General features: G+C 50.9%; 7 protein-coding genes across 7 annotated transcripts; 2 read left to right on the top strand and 5 right to left on the bottom strand.

Moving 5' to 3' along the window:
- Window positions 1-607: 607 nt before the first annotated feature.
- Window positions 608-1,867, bottom strand: CLUP02_13377 (subtilase; the record flags this gene model as incomplete). Its single annotated transcript, XM_049292316.1, has 2 exons — window positions 608-1,501; window positions 1,556-1,867. 2 exons carry the CDS (start codon window positions 1,865-1,867, stop codon window positions 608-610), a joined length of 1,206 nt encoding a protein of 401 aa, XP_049149462.1.
- Window positions 1,868-2,034: 167 nt separating this feature from the next.
- CLUP02_13376 (uncharacterized protein) lies at window positions 2,035-2,964 on the bottom strand (the record flags this gene model as incomplete). The annotated part of the gene is made up of 4 exons (XM_049292315.1): window positions 2,035-2,077; window positions 2,137-2,437; window positions 2,654-2,809; window positions 2,859-2,964. 4 exons carry the CDS (start codon window positions 2,962-2,964, stop codon window positions 2,035-2,037), a joined length of 606 nt encoding a protein of 201 aa, XP_049149461.1.
- Window positions 2,965-3,006: 42 nt separating this feature from the next.
- CLUP02_13375 (uncharacterized protein) lies at window positions 3,007-4,970 on the bottom strand (the record flags this gene model as incomplete). The annotated part of the gene is made up of 7 exons (XM_049292314.1): window positions 3,007-3,086; window positions 3,215-3,384; window positions 3,459-4,010; window positions 4,082-4,183; window positions 4,233-4,262; window positions 4,381-4,836; window positions 4,888-4,970. 7 exons carry the CDS (start codon window positions 4,968-4,970, stop codon window positions 3,007-3,009), a joined length of 1,473 nt encoding a protein of 490 aa, XP_049149460.1.
- An 89-nt stretch (window positions 4,971-5,059) lies between these two features.
- CLUP02_13374 (uncharacterized protein) lies at window positions 5,060-11,609 on the top strand (the record flags this gene model as incomplete). Its single annotated transcript, XM_049292313.1, has 22 exons — window positions 5,060-5,142; window positions 5,199-5,444; window positions 5,529-5,675; window positions 5,773-6,042; window positions 6,203-6,393; window positions 6,449-6,499; window positions 6,555-6,640; window positions 6,699-6,990; window positions 7,157-7,196; window positions 7,383-7,402; window positions 7,440-7,504; window positions 8,454-9,796; window positions 9,951-10,068; window positions 10,125-10,217; window positions 10,297-10,320; window positions 10,450-10,505; window positions 10,601-10,700; window positions 10,755-10,897; window positions 10,961-11,102; window positions 11,169-11,314; window positions 11,428-11,469; window positions 11,525-11,609. 22 exons carry the CDS (start codon window positions 5,060-5,062, stop codon window positions 11,607-11,609), a joined length of 3,783 nt encoding a protein of 1,260 aa, XP_049149459.1.
- A 374-nt stretch (window positions 11,610-11,983) lies between these two features.
- CLUP02_13373 (intracellular hyphae protein 1) lies at window positions 11,984-12,528 on the top strand (the record flags this gene model as incomplete). Its single annotated transcript, XM_049292312.1, has 2 exons — window positions 11,984-12,043; window positions 12,106-12,528. The coding sequence occupies 2 exons, from the start codon at window positions 11,984-11,986 to the stop codon at window positions 12,526-12,528; spliced, it is 483 nt and encodes a 160-aa protein (XP_049149458.1).
- Window positions 12,529-13,179: 651 nt separating this feature from the next.
- On the bottom strand, window positions 13,180-19,706 carry CLUP02_13372 (uncharacterized protein; the record flags this gene model as incomplete). The annotated part of the gene is made up of 11 exons (XM_049292311.1): window positions 13,180-13,251; window positions 13,326-14,564; window positions 14,742-15,131; window positions 15,192-15,505; window positions 15,573-15,775; window positions 16,388-16,677; window positions 16,743-18,094; window positions 18,190-18,376; window positions 18,623-18,992; window positions 19,233-19,255; window positions 19,545-19,706. 11 exons carry the CDS (start codon window positions 19,704-19,706, stop codon window positions 13,180-13,182), a joined length of 4,602 nt encoding a protein of 1,533 aa, XP_049149457.1.
- Window positions 19,707-20,383: 677 nt separating this feature from the next.
- On the bottom strand, window positions 20,384-20,716 carry CLUP02_13371 (uncharacterized protein; the record flags this gene model as incomplete). Its single annotated transcript, XM_049292310.1, has 2 exons — window positions 20,384-20,530; window positions 20,612-20,716. 2 exons carry the CDS (start codon window positions 20,714-20,716, stop codon window positions 20,384-20,386), a joined length of 252 nt encoding a protein of 83 aa, XP_049149456.1.
- Between the last annotated feature and the right edge of the window lie 172 nt (window positions 20,717-20,888).

Here is a 20,888-nt window from a genome sequence, read left to right as displayed (position 1 = left end):
ATGACATCCTACCATAGAGCGTTAGGTACACTGCAAAAGAGATGACAACTGCCAAGACTCAGAATACGAGATTACAGGGAAGAAATGCCGGTCAAGGATCGCGATTCTCCAGAGTCCAGGCTGTGGCGGGCGGGTCAGATGCAATTGATATTAATACCCCATTGAGTAAGGATCCCGTTCGCCAAGAGGTGTGAGTCTAGACGACGAAGCTTGTCGCTCTGATCAGTGATCACCCTTGCAGTGATGACCTCAATTGATGTACATTCGGCTTCAAATCACAATGCCAACTTGGAAAGTTACTTTCAGATGCATCTTCTTTATTGTCCTATCAACTATATATGCCCAAAATGACACCTACAAATCTCAAAAATGGGAGAGCCAAGGTCCAAAACCCAAGGCAGCGAAGTCTTATAAACATCCTCATTCCATCGTAAGAAACAGCGCCCCCCCGCTCATCTCTGATGAGGGAATCCCAACTCCCTCATCTACAAAGGTGAGCGAGCTGCGAAACGCTCTTAGCCGTCGGAAAGGGCGGAACGTCTTCTCGCCCCCCGCGGCTGGCTTTCGATCGGTTGTCGAAATTTGCCGGTTTTTGACGAGGAACCGCTTACGCGCCGTTGCCGTTGTAGGCAACCAGGTTGGGGGAGCTGTTGAGGGTACCGGTGATCTTACCAGAGGTACCAAGGGCCTTGATGCGGGCAACGATGGAGGCGGGGGTGCTGAGGCCCTCGACGGACTGGAGGTAGTTGACGAGGCCGGCGACGTGGGGGGAGGCCATGGAGGTACCGGAGATGGTGTTGGTGGCGGTGGTGGAGGTGTACCAGGTGGACAGGATGGAGCTGCCGGGGGCGAAGATGTCCAGGGAAGTTCCGTAGTTGGAGTAGGAAGCAATGGCCCAAGTGCTGGTGATGGCACCGACGGTGATGGCGTTGGCAGCGTTGGCGGGGGAGACGTTGGCGGCGTTCTGGGCCTCGTTACCGGCGGCGACGACGGTGGTGACGCCGGAGTTGTAGGCGGCGTTGATGGCGGTGGTCCAGGCGGTGGAAGCGGGGCCGCCGAGGGACATGTTAATGACGGACTTGCCGGCGCGGCCCTTGGTGGTGATGTCGTTGACGGCCCAGTTGTATCCGTCGAGAATGACCGAGGTGGAGGCGGAGTTGCCGACGAAGACCTTGACGGAGATCAGGGAGGTGAGCTTGGCGACACCGTAGGTGGTGGAGCCAATGGTGCCAGCAACGTGGGTGCCGTGGCCGAGGGTGTCGGTGTGGGCACCGCCGGCGGCGTTGTAGCCGAGCGAGGCGCGGCCGCCGAAGTTGGTGTGGGCGGTGTTGATGCCCGAGTCGACGACGTAGGCGAAGGTGCCAGTGCCGCCGGCGCTGTCGTAGATGTACGAGGTAGAGCCGGAGGTCTTGTGGGAAATGGTTCCGAGACCCCAGGGAGCACCAGTCTGGGTGACAAGGGCGCTCAGAGTGTAGATCTCGTCACGCTCAACGGCAGCGACCTATTCGTAGTGTCAGAGTGGGCTCTTTCAATGCACCAGAGCTTTGAATCTTACCTCAGGGCTGGCCTTGATGGCCTCAATGGTGGCATCGTCGAACTTGCCAGAGTATCCCTGGAAGGAGTTGAAGGAGTAGGTGCGCTCGGCACCGGTGAACTGGCGCTTGTCGAGGCTGCGGGAGTGAACATCGTTGACCCAGCTCAAGTGAGAGGTGAGTCCCTGGGAGCCGACGGAGCTCTTGAGGGTGATGATGTAGCTGTTCTCAGCCCGGGTCTGGACCATGGTCTCGGCAGCTCTCTCCTTGAGAGTGGGAGCAGCGAAGCCGCAGGTAGCAGCTGCGAGCAGCGCGAGTTGCTTGAAACCGACCATTGTGACTGTCGATAGACCGAGATGCAGGAGTTGGAGTTGGGATTGTAGGAGAGGATGAGGGGTGAGGAGTGAAAAGAGACCGAATATCGTGGGTTGTTGAAAGCCGTTATATAGATTTCCTCCTCGTCATTGAAATCGAGTGAGGCTCGATGTTCGTCCGTTGCATGTCATGTAAGTGGCTGGCTCATCCAGGCCCTCGATGGTGCATTACTGCTTGCAGACAGAGTTCCGGGGCGCCCTTCGAGAAGCAGTACGTACATGATTCGGACCCTTGCTCGGAAAACAGCCATCGCCGCAGGGTCCAAGTCGGGATGAACCTGTCAAACTTGGATATGTCGCCAAAAGTTACGCTGGCGGTTGTACAGCAAGTGAACCCAAGTCGATAAGACGACATGGTCCGCGGAAAGGGGAAGGAGAGTACCAATGGCGCCATGCGGCGACATAAAGCAGCCATCTCAGAAGCTTGTGCGACAAAATCAATAATAGGAAGTTGATTGACGGCAATATTGGTGATGCAGCAAGCTGGGTGAGAGAGGAAGCATGCTAGACCGGCTTGGCAATGCAACAAAGCTATCAGATGGTCGCAAGTGACTTTAAGATTGGGCGTTCGACAGCTTTTGCAGGCATCTCAAGCCCTCTGTCGTCACCTGGTTAGGTACAACCAGTAAGCTTTGAACGATACCAGGACTTACAAGACAAGAAGCGAACATTTCGAAGATCAATATCGCATAGTGGAGATACGCGTCCCGCGGGCACGGGAGAGAAGCGGATAGAGGCTCGACAAACAGCTGTTGTGGGCGCCGCTGTTGGACGGAAATGCAGCGGTGACAACATCGGCATTTGGACGGCCCATTGGAGTGGTCTTCCAGTCCCATTCTTCGCGCAGTACAAGGCGAGAGTTGTCCGAGCCAAGAGCCACCAATGAAATCGAGTTGTCGAATACTAATGGCCATTAGCAATATACCTCAACGTCCAGTCCTAAGACCGGTACGGTCCTCGGAACGGCAGTGCCAAGGCTTTTTTATGCATAAATTCAGGATGCGGTGGATTCCCGGGCTCTCGCGCCTGGCCCCTGTAGGATGATCGAGAAACGACATCTTTTCTGTCCTGATGCTAGACAAAAAGTCTATGGACCCGAATTAATGGCAGCTGATGCGTATGAGGTCGCTTTGCAGGTTGTAAATGTCGGTGTTGGTGATGTTGATGGCCTCAGCGCCCACTCAACCCCAAAAGTTCCAACCTATGAGATCTTGGAGACTTGGACCACCTTCATTGTTGCTCCCCATCTCCATCCCTAAACAGGGCTTGAGCTTCAAATGGATGCATCGGGGGTCCGGGGTGGCAGACGATATCGCAGGCCATAGTGAAGCTGTGGTTCGTCGAAGGAAGGTTGATCCTCGTGCGTCAAGGCGATGTTACCCCAGGTGAGATATCTCGCCTTCCTAATCCGGCAGTTGACCGTGGAGCGTGACAGTCGGCGATCGGGGTCGGATGATAAGTTCTGGGAGAATTGGGGGCTGCCAAAATGCACCCCAGGAGAGGATGATGGAGGATAGGTAGCAAATGGCGAATTAGTCGTGATAAGTGCCACCGATGAGTGAATTGCTGCATTTCTATCGTTGATTCTAGAGCGAAGTGTCCGTTGCACGACGGTGGATCGCATGTGGCGGCCGAGGGCGGATATGTTGGCGCCAGGCTCAGACCAAGCAGCCCGCAGCTAAGGTAGTTGTATGTGGCCCGTCGGAGAGCATTTCCGAGGCGGAATTCATGTAGACCTCCGCGTCTACTACCATGGCTCTCAGAGGCCAGCTGCAAAAAGCCAGCAATGTACGCGCCGCTGTCTGTTGCATGGACATGGGGCACGCTGTTGTGCCCTATCCTGATTGCGGTGAGTTGACTTGGACGCATATTCTTGTTTAATGCATGCAAAATGCCAACAGAGCCAGGGAGCCAAATGAAATAGACGTTAATGTCAAGGATCAGAGCTCCTGTGGAGACTCTGGATAGGAGGGGAAGACAACCCACAACAGAAGATCCTTGAAGCAGCTCATCGTAGCCCCTCACTCCCGATCTAGAGCTCCCGAACTTGATTAAGCACGCAACGAAGGCCGCAGCTTTCTCACGCAAGGAAAGCTCTCTTGCTCTTGAGAGCTCTGATCCTCTTTAGGTCGGAGGAGGGTCTCCTGGGATGTTGAGATAAGCTGGTTGGTCTACAGCACATCTCGGCAGAGGCTGGCCTGTGCTGGGCTTCCCCAAGGTCCATGCCAGAGATTTTGGACCTTCACGCAATTATCAGCGCATATCAGCGCGTCCATACTTGGACGAGCAAGTGAAGTGTTCGCCGCGTGTGTTCTAGGCTTCTAACTGGACATCGCTCGTTGGAGACCCCTGGTTCCTGATCAAGATCCCTGAAAGGAGGAACACATGTACGCCGTCAGCAGCCACCCGCACCTTTGTTCGAAGAAGAGCTCAGAATAGGGTTGGCCGAGACATCTGTGAGTCCAAGCCTTCACGAGTCGTGGAACCCCGCATCCTTGGTAGCGGGAAACGCCACATGATTTTGTGGCTCGGCAAGATATCTCAAACATTGAATAATTGCTACCAAAATTGAATAAGTGTATCCGTAGATCGGCGACATTATGAGGTGGAAAAAGAGAGAGAAATCCCGGGCGGCAAGAGACAAGATACCTTGGTACTTAGAAGCGGTAGGAGCCCCGTGAATCACATGCTGCGGGCAGTGTACGTATCGGAGTACGTACTCTGAAGATACCCGCTTTTCCACCTCAAGGCGGGCCTCTCCGAAATTCCCGCCGGCAAGTGGGGGCTCGAGCCGTAGTAGGTGCAGTCTATGATCCGAGCGTCTTCCCATGGCACCGATAACGTGATAAGGTAGTGGGCCCTCCTGCTTTAGCGATGCTGACATAAACCAATTCCCCTGCCCTTTCGGAGCGGAGATGGTGGGATGGCAACTCCCCGAATGTCACCTCTGGCCTTTGCCTCTCTTTCCTGTCAGCCAGGACTCTGAAGCTTCGCACGATTCAGTAAAGTAAGAAGCGGGGGGCAAGCTCTTGAGTATTCCAGATTCCAGCCCCATGATCTCCATTCGTGATCAAGGTTAACTTACACAACCGTCATCCTACCGTCACAACCTTCTCCAATGCGGCGTGCCCAAGTTGGTTGTTTTGCTGTTCCATGCTACGAAATCCCATCCGCGTAAACCTTCTTGACCCTGGAACTCAGCTAGCACTCCGCTCTTCCAACGTCCTTCCAGACTTGTACTGTCCTGCAGGCTAGCCAAGACGGAATCAAAGGCAACAGCACAAATCACGAGAGATTCAGGCGCTACATCAACTCAAGTAATTCCTGTACTACAACGGAGTCTCAAGCCTTTCATTTCCACCACCCTTGTCACCCTCGAGTCTCGCGGCGGCAGAACAGCAGTATCCTACCTAGGCTCGGGGCCGCTGCCGAGATCTTGTCTAATGTGGGGTGATGGATCAAAAGCTCTTCCTTCTGATGCTTGTCTACGGAGCACCGACATTGACTTTCGTCTTACCCAGCAATTGATGGACCACAAGTGCTTTACAGCTATTGACAACACAGGCACTCGGACACACCCACAGGCTACGCAGCACTGACCACTGCTGCAGTCATTCAATAGCTTGAGGGCTACAACAGCAGCCTTGACCGAAATAGTCATGTCACACAACACATTGCCAGTGTGCTCGCCGTTGGGCCATGCGTTAGGCTACCGCCTAACCTCCACCACCAAAATTCCCACGATGGCATCGCTTGCTGAAAGGGGGAGGTGACCATCAAGGGAAGGCTCTGAACCGGACAAACTGGGAAGGTTCAAAGCTAGTGGCCTTCTGGAAGGCAGTTTAGGCATCTCCTTGGAACCGCAGTCACGATTTCTTGCCAAAGAATGGTGGCATCCTCTGCAGAACCAGTTCTAGCCTCCCCGCTTCTACCGACCTGCCACACTCGACGACCCCAGCCAGGAACCACCGGCATTCCAAGAACCTACAAATGCTTGGCTCTCATCTCTGCCAGGATTCTTCAGCAGTACCGCTTTACTGCTGCGAGATCACTTTTGCCAAGACAACCAGCTGGTGGTGTGGTTTCCTCACCTTCCTTTCACGACGATCACTCGAAAACGCCGTCATGAACCGCGAGTAGCCTTAGAACACTCGTGACTCGGGTTCCGGATCACATCACATACTATCGGGCTCTATCGAATCCAGGACGTCCTACCTAAATACGATGATGGTCACGACATCGTCGCACAATCTCATGCTCCGGTGGCATCAATCCCGATGGCCTGAGACTCCGGAGATATGAACGGTTACGATATGCCTCGGATGCCGCCAAGACCTGGCCTTACCTGGAGTATCCATATACTTCCAAAGTCAAGATCCCCGACTTGAGGAACAGTGCAACATCGAGGATCCGGAGTAAGATCCGGCCGAGTTCGCCGTTACACCCAATTGGGATCCCTATCCAGCCCCAGCGTGTCACGCCGCAAGGTAGCTACGCCGACGGCGTTCCGCCCAGCTGAAGCCTCGCCACCTACTCTATAAGGCGAGCGGGCGACGCGCCAATGGCACTCCAATGTCTCGGCGTGCAGCCGACGTATGATGGCTAATAACCGCCTTCCTAAACCTCACCCTCTCACGCAGGTGAATAGCTCGAAAGAGATCACTCGCCATCTCCGAAAGTTATGATGAGACGCTATTACTCTGTCTTGGATATTCAGCTCGCCGTACCTGCCTTGTTGAGCAACACTAGAAGTAAAGTTCGACAGCCTCGGCATTACAGCTACCATCGCTAGTGTATTTCCACTTCCTCAAACTCCCTCCATTTCATCGGACAGCTCAGGCTCCTCCCGTCGTTGTTCCCGTCGTCTTTGCCGCTGTCTATGACCTTGCTCTGGTCTCTCAACGACATCATTTCCTTCCAGCCCTTCTCCGCGGCAATCGCGACAAAAGCCCTCGACCGGGAGGACGCCGTTCATCCACTGGTGAACCCAGGTGTTTCGTGGGCATGGTCTTGCTCCATCCCTGACACGTTGACATTGTTGGTCTCGAAAGCAAACACCCAAGTGCATGCATTCGGACTCGCCAGTGAAGTAGTATTTGTGGCACATCCTTTATTCTGAGTATGGGTGCTTGATGTAAATATTATATCTGACTTCGATGGAATTGTGAGACGCGCGGCTTGAGATCAGATTTCATTGATCTTGGGCATTCCTGACTGACTAATTCTTTGTCCTTGCGATCTCACATGCAGCTTCAGAGAATATGAAGCTTGAGAGAGTCAATAATGTCTAGTCAGGTCTGCAACTTATATACACTTAGCTGCAAATTGGAAGCGGCTAGGATCAGACTTGCTCCAGTGAATGTGTAGAATTGGTCATCATGTAGATTCGTCAGTCAAACGGCGTCGATCCATTACCTTTCACTAAGATCATGATCTGCTGATATGATTCAGCAAACTCAGTTTTGAATGCAAGCAGCACCTATGTTGTTTTGCAGGGTGAGTCTGATGTGAATCAGCAGAGTTTGCCACACAGCCTACATCCATTACATGACATGTATCACGGGCGGTGCTTCAATCTTGATTGTTGACTGCCTCGTGGTAAGTGTCGGATTGGAAGTCCAATTCGACCGCGGCATACAGCCGACTGCGCAGGGGCCAATTGGGGGCCCTATTTACGATTATCGTAGCCAGCCCAACCTACGGTTGGAACCTCCTTTTTACACCTACGCAGATATTCATATAGTTCAATTGATCTCTTCGTCAACTACGGTTCGAACCAACTACCCTGTAATAGGGATACCAACAGTAAGACTGCTAGACTCATCAACGAATCTGTACGGGCTGTTCCGGCAAAAGAATTACTGATGAGTAGATTTTGGGCATACGAGTTCGATAAGTACATAATTTCAAGTTCACACATCCTGATCATGTAACTCTCTGGCTCATAGGAAATAGATCTGATCGCATGGAATTGCTTCATGTCAGGATTCATATTCACATGGATTAAACGGATTCAGGACTAGATTTCGTGAAACAAAGTCCCTAGCTTTAACAGAATCATCCAGCGGTCATGCCGTATTTCTGAACACCCATCCTGAGCGATTCTTAATCTATTTAGACAAGTATCTACATATAGGTGACGACGCGAACGCTCTGTGCCTATCACGAGACTTGCTGGCGCAAAACGATCTTAGAACAACAATGACATGAATGTGTTCCTTAAGAAACGAGGCATTTCCATACTAATTTCTATAGTTGTCAAGATGTATAGAATGCCTCGAGACCCTTGGTAGCGAAGGAGGAACCAACAAGCAGTAGGTTGAACTCAATTTGTGCCTATTCTCGCTTGATTTTCGTTAGGATACTGGAATACTGTAATGAATCTCGCAAACCTCTCCTTATTCGAAGCGATGCCAGTGCTTTTCCCACTCCTTATCGCTACTGACTTTTGTGGATATCTGGTGAACTACAAACAACGTGAAACGCGTTAGCCCGGCATTAATGCTTGATTGTCTAGCTCGCGAATTTGTAGCACGTGCATCGATAGGATGTTTTCGGCTCTTCGGATAATTGCCATCCGCGCCAGAACAAAGGAGCAGCCGTAAGTTTCCGACCGCGAAAAGTTACATGCGACTTGGCCTCTGCAAATACTCAACGCAATTTCGGCAACATGATCAACTCTCCACCACCAAGTGCGCTCGACAATCTGCCTGCAGATATACTATTGGGCATCATTTCTTTCCTCGAATCTTTGAGCGATTTAAATACGCTTGTCAATGCGTCTTCGTCGCTGCGGAGATTCTTCATAGCGGAACGTCGGCGCGTCATCCGACATATTGTTCACCGCGATGCTGCTGCTGTCCTCAAAGATGCTGTGGCTCTTGCAGTTATCCCAAGAGCTGGTCAGTCTGGCAACAATCATGCATGGGAGGTGGTGAGCGCCACCAAGCTATATGCGATATTTCGGGAAGACCTCGACGCAGGCACAGCAGACATATCATCCATATCTGCTGATCATTTGATCGAGGCTACGCGATGCGACTTTATAGCTCGGGACTTTGTCACTCTGTATACGGAAGTTCAGCGACAGCAATTATGGACCTTGGACTCAGAGGCAGCCAAGCCACTCACGAAAGATGAAGAAGACCGGCTCGTGCTTGCATGCTTGCGGTATCAATTGCTTACACAAGTTTGTCGCGACCGCGTAAGTGAAGAGACGACGATGGAAGTACGGGCAATTTTGAATCAATGCTTCACGCCTTGCCAGATAGAGCAAATCGCTGGAATTCACGACTTTGCAGGCAAACTACATCAATTCTTCGTCTCGCTTGATGCTTCAGATGAGTTGAACCTGCAAAATACACATGTTTTCTACGATATTACGGCATTCCGACATATACTAAGCCGTGCACTCACCATGGGCCAAGATACAATCAAGATCTTTGCGGCTTCTTTGACACAGTTAAAGTGCCTTTCGGATCATCAAATTCTCAGGGGAGGTCACCAAGTACCCAGTAACTATATTTTGGAGTACTTCCCAGTGGTTTCCTCACAGCTGGACCTGACCCTCCACACGCTCTTGTCCCATGAATATGAGATTAGACGGCTGCGAGATGTGATATACGGTTACGAAAGAAGGCTACCGGCAATCACCACTGGCGATTTGAAAACAGACCCTCCTTTTGCTTGGGTCGACGCGCACGCTGGTTTAGATTGCCGCCGATGGGGCTCAGAGTTGCTGCAAAATTCACCAGACCACGTGGGTATAGACAGCACGCGGTTGGATCGGGTGAAAGCCACCGTTGAAGCATGGAGGCAGCTTGGCTTCTTGTACTGGGATCAAGATCGCGTTCAGCTTCTGAAGGGGTCTCTTTTGCAGTATCGAACGGGGTGGCTTAGAAATGTATGGGACAGGGCAGATGTCTTCTAGCATATCACGGATTTTGCGTGATGATAAAAGGCACGATATCGTAGACTTAGAATAAATCAGAGAGCCCGAAGCGAAGATCTTTCTTCTAAATTTGCATCAGCTACCCCGGCAAAGGTCTTCGCACCTGGAAGATGATTCCTCCATGTCACCAAGAGGAACCTGCTCATCAATGGAGGAGTTTGATGGTCGAGTTTCGAGTGCCCTGTCGATGAAGATTGCTGTTAATCACAGGGTAACACTGATGGCACTAACTTGGCGGTTGCCAAGAGCTGAGTATGTCTACCCCAGACTCTTACCCCAAGACTTCCATACAACCATTCAGCAACTATGTGTAGGGCTTGGGCTGTTGCGACCTTTCAGCCTCATAAGGATATGGTGCATGTACGCTGCAGTCAAAAACATCACGGTTAATTTCTTAGGCCATTAAGAGTCATCTCGTGCACAATGCACTGCTCTCTAGCCAGACCGATGCTGTTATAGCCAAGTTCTGTTAGGAGAGCCACAATACCAATAGATATTATACTCTGGTCCGAAACTTTCCGTCTTGAAATTGACGGGTCAACCCCTGACAATCTCACCGCATTTTCTATGTCTCTCTGACCTCGCGCCGCAGAAGGACGCTATAGCCAAGGTGTGTGGTCTGAACCTGACGCTTCTTGCTCATAGAAGGTGATTATAGAAGGCAACTGAAGTCCGAAATACATCCTCTAAGCGCCATCGTCTGCCAGATCCCGGCAATGATTGTTACCGTGGAGAGTTGCCAGTTTTGCACCATTCGTTGCGTTGTCCAGTCGCTCTGCTAACCCAATTCTCATCTCGAAGCGCATGAGCAGTTGCGCGACATCAGCGTTGCCGTCCAACTTTGTTCTTTTAGGCTAGGAGAGAAAGAAGCCGTCTTTCTGCCGGTTAGATGCCCAGGGCAGAAATTCAAAGTCGTGCCCCAAGCTCGCCTCGTCTTCCTCTCCACTATCAGGAGCAATAAAGTCACCGATTCTTCAGGCAAAATGGGAGCTAGCGCCGAATAATATTGACCGGGGCCCGCACCGCGCGCCGCGCGGACAGTGACATGAAGTTTAAGACTACTAAGCCTTGCTCTGCGAGAACCGAGCCGGCTGTAATTCCAGCCGGGTTGAATTTGTAACAGCTCGCATGTCGACTGTTCGCAACGCACCTACTCTCGTCAAATTCCGGTCACCGCTCGAGGCGACTAGTGCTCATACTCACAGTCCTAGCGCGCGCGGGAAAGAACAAGCCTTTTGCCGCCGAGTCAGGGACTCAATGAAGCAAGGTCGTCAGCCCGTTCATCTCAAACAAGCCGGACAAACCGTGTAGCAAATCAATATGATGTGGCCCCTGCTAAAGGAAGGCTCTTGTACTCCGTACTCGCTGATAATTTCAACAACGCAGTGGGTCGGCGTGGGGATGAACAACGTGGCAAGTCGAGCCACCCGCGCCGCTTACAAAGTCCGAGATATTGTGTCCATATAATAGCTTCAACCATTCAGTCGATCAGCAACATATTTTCCACATCCATTGATGCGCGGTGGGATAGCCAAATGGTCGATTAAGTGGTGATACAGTCGTTTCTCAGCATTGAAATCAAATACAGATTGAAGCTCATAATCACAATGTTGTATAATTAACTTTCTCACATCGTGACGAATGACTCGCTGGGTGCACATGTTCAGTCCGCCTTACAGGGGTAAGGCTTTGAGAGTCAGAGTTCAGTCAAGTCAAAAGCCAATTCCCCAAGCTAAGGTTCGCGGTGATTAGCCACAGGACAATGGCCCCCACAAGTCAGAATGAAGCTCATTTCCTACATGCGATGAACTCGGGAACCGGCGAACAGTGAGAAATCTTAATTGATGAAACCATCTCTGTGTTCGTACCATCTGGTTGGGACTCGGCATTTTCGGGTGTTATTCGTCAACCGTGCAACCGTTCGTATTCTGTCCCAGTGCTTTAGGTGAACTTGTATTTAGGCCGTGATCATCGCTTCCCGTCTGTCTGCTCTGTCCTGCTCTCACCAACCCACTCTGTCACTCTTTCATAAGCCTGCCTACCACTTTGACTTTCTAAGTCTGTCCACTCTTTCTAACACGAATAACCACCAATAATCTCTTACCTAATCAACTTCAACCGCCAAAATGCAGTTCTCCATCTTCACCGTCATCGCCGCTGCTGCCAGCTTCGCTGCTGCTCTTCCCGTAAGTAACCTACCGAGCGAGTCTCGACTTGAAAAGACACCAGCGCTAACACAACCTCCTAGACTGCCACCTCCACCACCGCTGCCGCCGCTCCCTCCGCCACCTGCGGCAAGCTCGGCAACTTCCACAAGACCACCGTCAAGGCCGGCCAGACCTTGACCATCATCGCCCAGCGCTACAACTCTGGTATCTGCGACATCGCGTGGCAGAACAAGCTGGCCGACCCCAACGTCATCTACGCTGGCCAGGTCCTCCTCGTCCCCGTCGACGTCTGCGTGCCTGACAACACCTCCTGCATTAAGCCTTCCGGCACCGCTACCTGCGTCACTGACGGCGCTGCCACCTACACCATCAAGTCTGGTGACACCTTCTTCGTTGTCGCCCAGAGACTCGTCATCACCACCGACTCCCTGACTGGTGCCAACCCCGGTGTCGTTCCCGAGAGCCTCCAGGTCGGCCAGGTCATCAACGTCCCCGTCTGCTAAATCCTCCGTGGACGTTCGACAAGGACCTCACGAACTACATGTTTACCTGAGAAGTGAGCAATAGTGAGGCTAGAAAATATCAATACACAAAGCGATTCTTGGCACGTTTTTGGTCTTGCTTGACGTGCTCAATGATGTGAGTTCCTGTTGTAAAAGCCTATTCAAAACGAATGAGTCACTGTAGTGATTTCATCCTGTCTTGGGTAGGAAAAGGCTAGATTACCAACACAGAAAAGGACAATCTATGGCAGTAATTCCATCTCAAATGCTTGACATATTCATGAAGAAAAATTCCCGCGTACGCGACAAATTACTCAATTCGCTTTTGATCTGAGGCCTCCCTTCTCGTCTCGATTTCATGCTTCGTATAGCGCATCATCTGGGAAGATTCCTCCATGTGCTTTGTTCATGTGATTATAGCAAGGCTTCGAATCATTGAAAGCTTCCAGACAAACCCAGCAGATGTGTGCTTTGCAAGCGCTGCAAGTCATGTGGTTGCAGCCGTCCGACTTTTGAATCGAAGTTTTGCATCTAGGACAATCTTTTATTCCTAGCTTCTTCTTGACTTTGTCGAACTTCCTATCAGCATCTGCCGCTGCTCCTGATGTGACGTATTTGTGTTCGGCACAGGTCTTGCCGCGGTGGTCGACGTTACATGATGCGCAAATGGTCTTTGAGCACCCTCGGCAGCTGAAGACTTTTGGCGGTCCTTGCAATGTCGGTCTGTATATGGCTTGGCAGTCTGGGGTTGGACACCAGCGAAACTCATCCGGGCGACTTTTGACATGACTCGTCACCGCGGAAGCAAGAAGCTCTTCGAAGGTGACCGATGACAGGGAGTCTTGAAGCTCCTGGAGTGAGAACAAGGCATTACAAGCGCCCTCGTCGGCCAGACAGCGGATGCCCGATTCTCCGTTACCAACGGTCGATTGGCAGAAGTTTTCGAAACAGTCACGGCAGTACACATGTCCACATTTGACTTTCAGTGGGGTCTCAGCCGTTGTCCAACAAACCGGACAGCATTCCTCTGCTACTGCGGTTGTCTCATGCTCCTGAGGTAAACGTCCTTTGGCCAAGATATCCATAGCCGTGTCAAAAGAAGCTCGCGGACCGATGATCTCCAACCTTTTGGGTGTCTCAAGAATGTTGAGGGATACAGCTTCCTCACCCAGGATTTCGCAGATAGCCTTGAATCCTCCCCTGATGGCCAAGTGCAGACTCTCAGAGGTCAACGGTACATAGTGGATTGTGGAAGGGTTGTCGCTGAAAGCCTGTAGCAATGCATCGCAAGCTCTCTGCGAGGCTTCGGGTGAGCCGAAGACGTGGATCTCGGCTTTGGACGGAGCGCACTGAAACGCCACTTTATGCTGTCCCTCGATGGGTCGAAGCCGTCGATTCGCCAGTGATTTATTATTGAAAGATGGACTCCAGAGGGGCTTCTTACCTCCAGCATCGTATACTAAGCGTCCTTCGAGTAGCTTGTCTGTGTGAGTCTCAGCTGCCGCGAGATCAACTCCCCTTTCACTCTCGAGTCTCAGTGTGACGTAGCCATTTGCCGGTGGAAATCTTTTGAAGTTGACTCTTATCGAGCGGAAAGTCTGAGCAGCTTTCTCGGAGTCTAGAAGAACCGCGCTGAAGATATGATCCGCGATCTTGTAGGTTGCAGAATGAACTCTACTGATGCTGAGTCTGTCGTCCTTGTTGAATGGCAAGGGCTTAGAGTTAAGCAACCTAACCGCAGTCATAGCGTCTGCCTCGTCCGAGAAACGAGCCATCGCCTTGACTCGTTTGCCAACGGTGTCTGCATCCGCCTTGAGTCTCGTCTCCAATGGTCCAATGCCCACGAGTAGAGCTTCAACCAAGTCGACCTCACTCTTGGTATTGTCCAGGTCCTGCAGTCCCTCAAGTTTTACACTTGTGGGTCGCTGTCTCTGAGGAATCATGCTGAGAATGTCGTCCTTCGTAGCTTGTGGTGGAACGTATAGTCTCAACTTCGGTGACGAATTGGCTGAATATGGCATTCCCAAGTTGCTCCTCTGTCGGTGATGCAGCGCGTTCGACCTTGGTGCACAAGAAACCTTCGCTCCCAGCACAGTAAATATTCCAATTCCAAATTTACTGCGGACTTCACTCTCTGCAGACTCGGAACCAAAGGTCAAGCAAGCCAGTTGCTTTGGTTTGTGCCAGGAGCAGATGACTTTCTTGCGATTTACCCTGTGGGTGAACCCCTTGTTTGTATAAAGGTTGAGAGGCTTGTGCACTTCGACCTTCAATCCTGGTATTCCGGATATTTCTTCGATCTTAGGATTCTTGAACCTTTCGTAGAGTGATTGTGCAAAGTCAGGGTCTTCTGCCCGGATGATAGCACACATCAAGCCCCCTATGCCTTGAGGTCTTGCGCGAATGGCGAGACTTGGAATGTCGAACCCCGATCGACTCAGGAGTCGTGATACTGCTGCAACATCGCTTTGAGCGGGTAGGTTGAGAATGCTGGCGGAAGAAAAGTCGGAGAAGAGCGATAGCTTCTCGACAGATGCGCCTGGGCCAAAGTTTACCCAGGCACCTAGTAGCTCACGTGTGCACTTCTCTTGCGGTTCGGGCAGCTAGAAGCAGGAAATCAGCACCCATCTTCGGTCGCTTGATGAGTCTAAGGTTCCACATACCGCAACTTCACTTGCTGCTGATGCTGCTTCTCTTGGGACATTATCGTGAGAAAATGCGCACTTGACGCCACTTCTACAATTTCCCTTTGCAAAGAAGACGCAGGGGATCTTGGAGCGGGAGTCTTCCGCTACTGATCCAGTGGGCTCCACGCCTCTCAGCGCAGACTCGTGAGATGGGCCAGACGGCACGGTTTGATAGATGTGAGGGAAGGCGCATTCATCGCCTCTGGAGCAGAAGCCCTTTGCAAAGAACTTGCAGATCACTGGCGATAGGACCGCATCGGCCTTTCCGGATGCAGGCGACTTTCTGGGCCCTTCATGGACGAATGGGCAGTCAGACCCTGAGCGGCAACATCCTTTGAGATCAAATCGGCACCTTACGGCTGGCGATGGTGCCGCCGCTCGCGTTCTGACTTCCAACCAACTCGCCATCGTAAAATTCGCTCAGATTATTAATGACTGCTGGGGTAGGACCGAGGGAGGGTTGAACGCTGGACGACTGGCCGATGTAGGGTATTTTATTTAAGCCACAGCGGAGTGGCGATAGTTGAGGGACGCACATGATCCTGAGCGAGAAGTGTAAGCTAATTATACGTAGTAAACAGCAGACATCTTCTCGCGCTGCTTGAAGAGGGGTAATCTCAGGACGACCAGTGAAAAGCCAGGTGAAAATCTCAGCGTATCCTTGATGCAGCGACAAGGCAAATGCAGGAGGCCAACCACGCTATCAGAGTTCGGCAAATCATGTGTGGCTACACCTCTTTGCTGTGCGGTTGGGCACAATAGGGCATCTCCAAGACAGCTACTGTCATCAAAACCGTCTCCCGTTCTGTAGTTGACGATGGCCTTGGAAGAATCTGAGTATTGCTGCGACATGGTACCTGTCGTACAAAAACGGAACCGTAATTGCCGGCCAGCAATTACGCCTTATTTACCACAGTTCCTAAATACCAAAAGTACTATCCAGATCTTCTTCGACCCAAACAACCCATTTTTTTTTCCAAGTTACAGACTTCACAAAAGGGACCGAAAATGAGCGAAAGTTGTAAAGATTGATCCTCTCAAAGGGAAACACTTCTGCCAGCTCGTGGGTCGGGAATGTATGTTGCTTTCCAAGACGATCGTCAATCCATTAGTACTTTGAAGCAGGCCGAAGAAAGTGTTCTATGATCAGCTCAATATTGACATGTCCATACCGTTCTTCCTCGATAGTCGCATCCGAGCGCTTCAAAGCGTGTGCAATCTCTGCTGTCGGTATGCAGAAGACTTCGATAAACTTGTGAACCATTGAGGTCCTAGTAGAGTACCAGTCCTTGTGGAATGGTCCAGCCAAGCGTGCAGTGGCCCCATGATCGTATTCATGCTCGATCCAAGCGATGTACATAGCCAGAGAAGATCTGATTGCTCGTGTAGGATCTGGCCAGTCTACGTCTACGACCAAGTTGTGGTAGAAGCAATCGCGTTTATAATCCACCTGGTAGCCATGCTGTTCGGTAATACATGAGTATTGGTGCACGACGTCACATTGGGGGTAGAGTTCAGCATAGGTACCTTGACTTCCGCCTGCCCTTTCACACATTTCGCATCTGATCTGCTTTTTTCCTCAACCTCTTTATCAAGTCTGCTCTTCATCTGCTTGAGCCAGTCCTTAAGTAGGTGCTCAAAGTTCTTGGCACTTGATTCTTCCATCTCAGTTTCCAAAATGGCAAGAAACTCTGACTCTTCGTCGAGTATGTCGTCGACTTCTTCAGCCTGCAGGCAGAGTGGACGAGATGAAGCAACAAAGCCATAGAGGCCATCCGCTGAATGACGCTGGAAGCAAAGATGGGACATTCCAAGCTTCTCATGCTTCTCCCACCGAATGAAAGAAAGCAGCAAGTCTTTTCCTTCTTGTGCTCCTCTATATTCCACTGTGAGGCACAGAAGCTCCATCGCCGCGATTGGAGGCTTCTCCCATATCCCTTGCCACCAATGTCTGGAAGAATTCAGCAAGTCAACAACCGAGAGACGGCCAAAGGATGAACAGGGGCATCTGCAGCCATCTATAGTGAAGACATTCGCGCCTCCGGCCAGCAGTATCCGCAAAGTCTCCATAGCAATCCAGAAGCCGTAGCCTCGGCTCTTCTCCATTCTACCAAGAGCGAAGTGTAGAGCTGTTCTATGATGAAAGTCTTTGAGATTGACGTCAGCTCCGACTTCAACAAGCTTTCTGACCAGATCAGGTTCGCCCAATTCGGCGGCTACCATCAGAGGGGTTTGGCCTTTGCTATTCATATGGTTGAATAGCCTGTACCCTTGCTCCATCAAAGCCTCGAAGTCAGTGATTCCGGTGTTGTAATGTAGCAGACAATTGTCTTTAATGCCAGAAGTCACATCATCAAAGGTCAAGTTGGCTGTACGACACTTCATCAAGAGCTGCCCGAGAAAAACCTCGCGCATTTCAAGATTGCCAAGGTTGGGATATTCGACGTGATACAACAAGACAGCGCTTTCGGCCCAGCCCTCCACAATCCAATTGTCGGCAAAGCCTTCCAGGCGAACTAGGAACCTGAGGATCAACTTCCAATGTCCACGCACGGCGGCGTAGTGTAGAAAAGTACGCCCATACTTTTTATCACCTGCGTTGATGCAGGCCCCAGCTTCAATCAAAAGGGTGACGGATTCATCCTGGTTTACGGCAGCAGCGTACATCAGGGGTGTGATGCCATGGATGTCAGTCATGTTAACATCATGTCCCGAGTCAATGAGTGCTTTCAATCGTTGAGGGTCCGAAACAGCCAGGTGAAGGGGTGTCTGCCCGAGGCTGTTCTTTTCGTCTTTCTTAGACTTAGATATCCATCTGGCTACTGTTTGTGTCGACTCGATCAGTATAGCCTCGTGGAGTGGTGTCATTCCAGCGAATCCTGCGTATCACACGTTAGGGGCCATTTCGTTTTCCTCGCTATTCCTCTCGAGTACAGAAATCAGTGAGATGCTTTAGGCTGAGGACTGAACTAACCTTGGTTGTGTGTGCACACTATCTTGAAATATTCGATGAAGAAAGGGTCTGGGGTAATTGCTTCTGAGATCCAGTTCGGCGATGACAGCGCTGGCCAGTCTTGAAAATCCCCAACAACTCCGGAGACATCGTAACCCAAATCGAGAAGGAGTTCCAGCAAGTACAAGTGGGGGCCTTCGCCAATCCACTGCGCGCATTGCACAAGAAACCTGTAATGACGAATCAATGACCTTAGCCATTTCACATGCTCCCAGTTTACGAGTTTGACCTACGGCACACTGTCAGTCCCTTTGGTCATTTCGAACTCTTGCATGAAGAGTATCAGTAGTTCCCATTGAGTCTGATCATGTCCCCTTGCCCACGGATACCTCAAAATCTCCTATCATCATCATCTGTCAGAATATGGCCGTAAATGAAGCTTTGGCAAACCCACCTCGATATAGGACTTCCCACCTGGATTCACGTGGCGGCTGAAACCTTGCGGGTCTGCTCTGTAGAGCTGTCTCAGGCTTTCGCTAGCCTCTTCGAATCCAATGCTGTACGTCTGGCACCTCCATATAATCTCGAAACCTGGAGACGTGTACGGCACTATTTGCTCCATTTCGAGATTCGGACGAAGTGAGAACCTGCCTGCGGATGTGATAGCATAGACCTCAAGCACTGCTGCCCATCTAATGCCAAACTGCGAGAACGCAAGCCTCACTGAAGCTCCGTATCTTGTCGTGTTGCAGGTCTCCAGGTCGCAGCTCTGCTGCAAAGCGCCCCAAGGAGTATACTCTAGAGCCCAGAACCGATGTGTTGTCCTGTTCGTGCGATGGCAAACACAAGAGCATGGTCTCAAAAGGCAATTTCCTCTATGTTTGGCCCTCAATTTCTCTCTTCTTGGCACTATGCCAACGGAGGCGGTTGGAGATTGGGATAAGTCCGAAGCAGAAGCCGGAGCCAGCTCTGAGGCAGACTCATCAGGAGGATTTCCTGTCGGCGGCAAGGTGTGAAGTTGGCTGACCAAGGTTAACTCTTTAAGCTGGTTCGAGTTTCTATACGTCGTGATCCTGACATTGACACTCTGTTAGTGATTGAAAGGCGGCAGAAGTATCTTCAAAGGATTATGACACGCACAAAATCATATTGATCTTCGCCCCTTGAATACTTCGCTGCAAAGCCATCACATTTTCGTTCCAATCTCGAAAAGCAAGGAACTTAAGCGCGTTGGCCTTTACAGTACTTTTTGATGTTGGAGGTATCTTCGCGATCAGAGACTTCAAATCCCGAACAACTTGGTCGCAATCCGCTTGACAATGTTGAACCACAGAATCATTGCGATTAGAAGCATGCACAATTATATCCTGCATAACATGTGTCAAGAGATCCAGTTCTCGGATAAGGGTGCTGATATCGGTCGCAGCCTTGCCCGCATTGTCGTGGATAGCTCGCAATTTGCTGACGCCCTCACCAATCTGTACCATGAGGGACACAAAACCAGCCACTCCAGCGGCAACTCCAAAGAATTCAGCCATGCCCTGAGACGACACGCAGGAGAAAAGAAGATAAACTTTCGAGGGAATGCCAACGAGAGGGAGGATCTTGCTATAGGAAGATTTACGAAATTTTGTGGGAAGGATGAGGGGTAAAGTCAGGCTCTGCGGCAGTCTGCCTCTGGGTTCGCCTTGTGTGCTGCGCCTTCATGGGACCAACCTGATGGAGGTTTCCAAGCCAATCGCATGGCCATCATGCTTCGGCACTTCTAATTAACATTAAATGACCAGGCGATGACAAATATTTGTGAATGATTGGCAGGAAGCTCTTGGAGTACCTCAACATATCTCGAAAGCCCAGTGAGAGCACATGTGGGCTTCCATTGGCTCCTATTCGCGTGCAGTCACGACAGCAGGCAGCCATTCTTGGAACATCGACGTTCCAAACAAGGGCAATTCCAGTGGAGTCGTTTACGAAAGTCAACATCGTGATCCTAGACTTCTCATCTTTTTTACACTCGTTTCTTTTTTTTTTTCTTCTCAAACATCGAGGAAAAGAGGCAATCTCAGCATTCAATAGTGGCGATATTCTGTAATGATAGTCTATTCGTGTGCCTCCATTGATATATTTAACCGTTTCACTTTGACCGATTCGTAGATCTGTCACTCACTCGTCGACCTCGGAGGTCGTAGATCCAGCCGTTGAATCATCGCGAGGCCTAGTCTCTTTGGCAGGTGGCTGGATCACGCCCACAACCGGGCGGTCCCCGATTCGCACGATCCTCAAGTTTCAAACCCTCTTCGCGAGGACTCATTGCTGCTCGCGTCAGAAGTTGTGCGGGAGACGCAAAGGCAACACCAGGGGCCTAAGCAAGGTTGATTAGCACGATTTGGACGGATCACGGCGGTGAATTATTTGCAGTAGGTAGCTCATAAAGGACCCATACCAGTGCTGCCAGGGCGAATGCTGAATTCCTAGGAAGACTCAGTCCTAGGGCTCCGACGCTTCCAAGAGCGATCGTGCTAGCAAGTAGTAGGGCTTGAAGCCGCATTGTTGCCTTGCTTCAATTTCGTGTATCGGATAGGTTTGTCAAATTTGCGTCAAGTGACGGTCAACTGAAAACTGGTGGGAATATGGAGATGGGAACGTTCGGATACGACTTCTAAACCAAGGCAGGGGCACTCTAAGTCTTATGTAGACCATTGTCCAGAGTCCAAGTCAGT

Source organism: Colletotrichum lupini, chromosome 7 (genome assembly GCF_023278565.1).
Source record: "Colletotrichum lupini chromosome 7, complete sequence".
Lineage (NCBI taxonomy): Eukaryota > Fungi > Ascomycota > Sordariomycetes > Glomerellales > Glomerellaceae > Colletotrichum > Colletotrichum lupini.
This window is presented reverse-complemented; position numbering and strand designations above follow the sequence as displayed.